Below are 5793 nucleotides of genomic sequence, written 5' to 3'. Positions count from 1 at the left end.
ACATACGCGTGTATGTAAGCGACGTGCGTGGCAGGCCAGCGTTGTGCAGGGATAGGCACCACGACTTGAGGTCCCTGCGTGCGAGCGTGCATGACACAGACATCTACCCATTCCGACACGCTATGTCGCTTCATGAGGGAAGGACGGTAGAAGGAGGAGGACAAGGAAGAAGAGAAAAAAGTTAAAAGAAAAGACGACGACGCGACGCTGAAGACGCAGAAGAAGAAGAAAAAGAAGACGAAGAAAAAGAAGAAAAAGAAGAAGATGATGAAGAGGTGAAGAAGAAAAAGAAGAATAGAAGAAGAAGAAGAAGAAGAAGAAAAAGAAAAAGAAAAAAAAAGAAGAAGAAAAAAAAGAAGAAGAAGAAGAAGAAAAAGAAGAAGAAGAAAGAAGAAGTGGTTGTTTATTAATTTAGACTTATATCTGGACGTGATGCGGCCATGATGCCGAGGATTGACACTTTGTGTCTTCCAATCACAGCGTACACCGCACCCGTCGTTGATATTTTTAAATATGGGGACCCATTCGACCACCAAATCGCCGATCTCAGGAACTAGGGCATTCTGCTATGTTAGAACGGTTTCCTACGATAGAGTTTGGCACAAATACGAAATTAACACGCTGTTTAGCGCACTGCGCTACGTCATTCTGTACCATCTGCGTAATCAGAATAAGCCCTGCCTTCTTCGTTGATGGACATGAATGGGACGTCAACGACGTGACCCGTTACTGTACTTACTGTCTTTCGCCAGCCTGTTTACTTTTCGTAAATAATGAAATGCCCGGCCGATGCATTTCGCATCGAAGTGCGTCATTCATTGAACATTGAAGTTTTTCTTCAAATTAAATAATTCCAAAAATCCTTAACTGCGCTACTCGATTGTTTTAGCCAATGAACGTAGCTGTGTGTGTGACGTCTTGCCCGCGCGCTTTATGCTTGGCTTAGCGGGCTTCGAAATGGATATCGGAGGCAGGCACCTCGCAACACGCGTGTTTGTTTACATATAGCTTTGTGACATGAGTATGGGTGGTGTTGGGGAATTCTGCGATGATATCCTCGTAATTTCTCAGAATTTCTCAAGGTGCATGAGACATTTTTCAATTTAGTGGTGTCAGTTAGTCACCGATATGTCACAGTAGGCCTAAGTACTAACCGTATTATGTTTCACATACGTTCGCCTATTTTGCCCACAGGCGGTCAATCATTGTAAAAAATTGTGTGAAGATTACATTTTATTGAGACGTTCCAAGTGCCTGTGCTTTCAACGGTCAATGCACGTGCGTCAAGAGCCACAAACTCAACCCAATTTCGTCTCTGTTATTGTTTACGCCTGAATGCGTGATTGATCAGGGAGAGGGTGCATGTAAGAGGGAGACATTTTCTTTGGGGTTCCGAAATACACAATTCCACTTGACAATTTTATGGGCCATTTTAATTGGAAGCTCTGCATAATGGACCCCCAACAAGCCCTTTGACTGACTAGTCAAAAAATTCAAAGGTGTATATATTGCTCTTATTTACTATTTAGCCGCCGATAGTTTTTATTTAGAACAAAGTCTTCATTGTTATCTTCTAAAACTACAGACCATCCGCTGACCGCTGTGGAGACGTGCGCCGGGCCTCGAATTTGGCGCACGTCTCCACTGCGGACAGCGCTTCATACTTGAACATCCCCGCGGTCGCGTGCTCATATCCCGCGGAACTGCGCGTCTAATCCGCGCGCAGCGCTCAGGATCAACAGCAAAGCTGTGCCACGCAATCTTGTATCATGTCTCTTTGGTTTTAATACAGTTTAAAACTGATTTTAGACACTTGAATTGATTGATTTATAGAATGAATTAAAATGTACATAGATTCTATATGTGGTTAAGAATAATAATAATTAAAGAAAAACAGCAAATAACTATTAATTAATAATAACACTTTTCACCGCCAGGTAGCGCCCTTACTTTAATTTTGGCTGATTTTGGTTCTTTTTTGGTTGCCACCCATTTCCTGTTTGTAAACTAATAGTCTGTAAACTAATAGTTTGTAAACTATCGGCAATAGTTTGACAACTAAAAATTGTCTGTAAACTAATTGTAAACTAATAGTCATAGACTGTAGCATAGTAGTTTGTCATTTTGATAAATAATTGGACGTATATCTAGCAATATGATGTGCGGAGGAATAGGAACGGAATCAGAAGCCAACGAAGAGGTTCAATCCGTTGTTGATCAGGTAATTATTTCATTGCAGTTGGTGACTCGCATACACTGCATCACGGGCACTTGACTTGGAACGTCTCAATAAAAAAAAATGTAAACACGAAATGTATTTACTACCAAAGTCTTAATGTTTCTCTACTCTATTTCGCCTATTATTGCCGATAACTTGCTGTAAATTCCGTTCAAATGGTCATCTGCAACACACAAGTACACCGCACGCCCGCCCTTAGATACAATAATGTAACCCAAACCCAGGAGGATAGGGTTACAAAGCGTCCGTATGGTTTTGTGCGGAGGAACGCCTGAGTGAATCACTCAGGGCGGTTTGCTGGTGCGTTTTCAGAGACTAGAACTTCCAAACTGGGTTTATTCTAAACACGAACCTTTCTCTGCTATCCGAGAACTTACTATGTATCGCAATACTCTGTATTAAACTAATATAACCTGTTACAAAAATTCGAAGGGACGAGCAGCGGATATTTCGAGCGCCATTTCTGTCGACCTGTGACGTACGCATTCCCAATGCGCATAGCGATCGGCAAACGCAGCGCCCTCCGATTGGTCGGTGAATCCGCTCTTCAAACCAAAGTACGTCACAGGTCAACAGAAATGGCGTTCAGTATATTCGCCGCTCGTCACTTCGAATTTTTGTAACAGGTTATATTAGTTTAATACAGAGTATTGCGATACATAGTAAGTTCCCGGATAGCGGAGAAAGGTTCGTGTTTAGAATAAACCCAGTTTGGAAGTTCTAGTCTCTGAAAACGCACCAGCAAACCGCCCTGAGTGATTCACTCGGGCGTTCTTCCGCACAAAACCATACGGACGCTTTGTAACCCTATCCTCCTGGGTTTGGGTTACATTATTGTATCTAGCCTGCCCTGTGCACAAACAGGTCAACATGAATAAGAAAGCAGGTAGGAAAGCCTGATCGCTAAATTCGCTCAACGCTCGCTTCATTTCACACTTTCACAGCACGAGTACACTTTCCTACGGGCCATAGCCGCATGTATATTACCTATGAGCATGACAGTTAGTACACTACCGTTCGGCTATTTCCGGAAAAATGTGTATTTCTCCCCGGTGCAATATTCCATACTGTATCGTGTATGATAATGATGATATTATACATGATACAGTGTATCAATTTATCATATCGACCTATCATGATTATGGTTGTTGTCGATGTATCATATCGTGTTACAGCTCAGTGTAGCTTGAGGTTGTGTTACTGTTTTTGGTATTGGCATGTATCATGGAAACCTGTGTACACTATCTCACTCGTACGTGATTCGTTTTATAGGTAAAATCGGCTGCCGAGACTAAAACTGGCAAGCAGTTTGCTGTTTTCACAGCCAAGAAGTATACCACACAAGTAGTAGCTGGCATGAACTACTTCGTCAAGGTACGGTATTCGCCTATAAAGTACAATTATATTTATAACCTTTTTATTAATTCCATATTGTCCAAAGAACTGCAACATAGTAGGAGTGAGTCCAGTAGTAAGGGAACACTATAGCTGGTGTGGAATTCATTACAGAACAGCAGTAGAATGTGTTCGTTACACAACAGTTTTGTAATCAGTTCTGTGCAGAACATCACTGTGATTAGCTATGCAAGGAACAGCAGTTTAGCGAGTTCTAGACAGAACCCCATCAGAGTTCATCACGGAATAGAATTGTAACGAGTTATAAAGAATAGCAGTGGGCGCTGTTGTGAGTAGGCATATGTTCCATGCAAAATAGCACTGTCAGTCTGTCACTCTGTGAAACAACCCAGGGCGGTCCAGTTAGTGGGCCTAATGTGGCTGTATGAGAACAAAGTTGTGCATACGATGCTATAAACTGACCAGTCATGCTGTTTGCACTGCGAAGTTTTTTTTACATGTGTCTGTTTGCAGTAGTGATTCATAGATGCAATAATAGTGAAATATGAGCTTATTGTTGGCAGGTGCATGTAGGAGATGACAGCTACGTACATGTGAGGGTGTACATGCCGTTACCTGGCCAGGGGGAGCTTCAGCTGCACAGTGTACAGGAGGGCAAGCAACACACAGACCCAATCACTTATTTCTGAGTAACATGGATCGTGTATTCAGCCAGCTAATGTAAATTAAAATCCCATGATTTTTAAACAGTGTGATCAGATTAACAGAGACATAGTGACATTATTTGATACATGGAATCATTTTTGGTCGGTGTTTAACAATAAACGTGGTGATCTTGAACGTATATATATAATGCGCAATTGAAAAATGGGAATTTTTTGAACCACTAGAGTTGCTGTGAATTTTTTATTTAATGAATCCTGTTGCAGTTTAAGAATTTATTCATGGTGCCACCACCTAAAATGCCAAAAAGCACTACTATGCATTCACGATGTTGATTTAATTGTTGCGCCTTCCTAGTAGCTGTAGGTCTCATTCTTCATATCTTTTGTTGTTGAAGATATGCTTATAATGAAATTGTATGTAACCTGCTAAGAATGGTTATTTCTTATACATCATGGTCATTTCAAATTACGGATACATTATAGTGTTAGACTGCACATACTTTTCTCTTAGCTTTATAGGGTTGCCTAGCTCGGAATATGTATATGGCATAGGCATGTCTGTGATATAAACAAGATAAAGTTCTCTTGAATTTTATGATATAATAGGGACAATAATTGGGCTATGACCAAGTGAAAATAATTAAATATTTAAAGTATACATCTACATATTATCATATTATATCTACTTCCACAATATACAGAATCTTATTTTGTTATAGATTGCTGCTATTTTTTTAATGTGAAACTTGTAAAAAAAAGTAATTAACAAAGTAATTCTGGTTGCAGGTGTTAGTTGTTTATTTTTTGGTCAATTCTTACAATTTCAGGTAAAACTGCACACAAATCAGGTATCAAACTTATAAGATACATTACTTATTGATCGAAAACATTTGTAAAATGTTCAATAGCTTTGCATTTCGACTGTTTGTGTCATGATGGTGCTCCAACACATTGGAGGAGTTGCTAACAGATTAAATCATACATCGATCATAGAACATAGCATTGTTGCCACATTATAAAAGCTGCCTGAACATCAATCACAAAACTCACTTTACATCAGAAAAAAATATGAAGACAAAAACAATAATATTTGCACATAATCGCAACTAAAATCATTGTTATCGAGATTTACTGACTCTCTTTTTTACAATGACGCAGACCTCGCATGATTCTATCTACATCCAATCCATATGAAATGATACGTGTGCAATTTACATGAGTAATAGGAGCCACATAGGGTACTTTATGTTTAATAAAAAGATTTGTAAAAAAAAGTAAGACATTCTATTCACCCTTCTCTACACGGCGACAATTTTTACTTGCATCTTGCCAAAACCTGTTAAATGTAAAATCAGAAGAGCAAATCAATTGGATCGAAACCCTTCATGACACAACAGAACAGCTCGTAGCAGAATGTTCATGACCATAACAACAACAACGACAGCAACATCGACGATTATTGGCTACTGAGTTCTGACAGGCGGATTACTATATATGATTCTAGCGGTGACTTTTCTATTCACGTGACACTAG

At 39.7% G+C, this 5793-nt stretch overlaps 1 protein-coding gene across 1 annotated transcript; it reads left to right on the top strand.

Annotated features, from left to right (window-relative positions):
- Positions 1-1943: 1943 nt before the first annotated feature.
- On the top strand, positions 1944-5039 carry LOC106815864 (cystatin-B-like). The gene is made up of 3 exons (XM_014820388.1): positions 1944-2221; positions 3512-3613; positions 4159-5039. The coding sequence occupies exons 1-3, from the start codon at positions 2156-2158 to the stop codon at positions 4282-4284; spliced, it is 294 nt and encodes a 97-aa protein (XP_014675874.1). The 5' UTR covers positions 1944-2155; the 3' UTR covers positions 4285-5039.
- The last annotated feature ends 754 nt before the right edge of the window (positions 5040-5793 follow it).

Source organism: Priapulus caudatus, unplaced genomic scaffold (genome assembly GCF_000485595.1).
Source record: "Priapulus caudatus unplaced genomic scaffold, Priapulus_caudatus-5.0.1 Scaffold1220, whole genome shotgun sequence".
In the NCBI taxonomy this organism is placed as follows: domain Eukaryota; kingdom Metazoa; phylum Priapulida; class Priapulimorpha; order Priapulimorphida; family Priapulidae; genus Priapulus; species Priapulus caudatus.
The sequence above is the reverse complement of the archived record's forward strand: the minus strand, read 5'-3'. Positions and strand labels throughout refer to the sequence as shown.

Bases quoted from the DNA above. Each gene is read 5' to 3' on its own strand.
- LOC106815864 (XM_014820388.1), top strand. From the start codon at position 2,156: ATGATGTGCGGAGGAATAGGAACGGAATCAGAAGCCAACGAAGAGGTT. The intron at 2,222-3,511 runs GTAATTATTTCA...TTCGTTTTATAG, and splicing joins TTCAATCCGTTGTTGATCAG to GTAAAATCGGCTGCCGAGAC. The intron at 3,614-4,158 runs GTACGGTATTCG...TATTGTTGGCAG, and splicing joins GCATGAACTACTTCGTCAAG to GTGCATGTAGGAGATGACAG.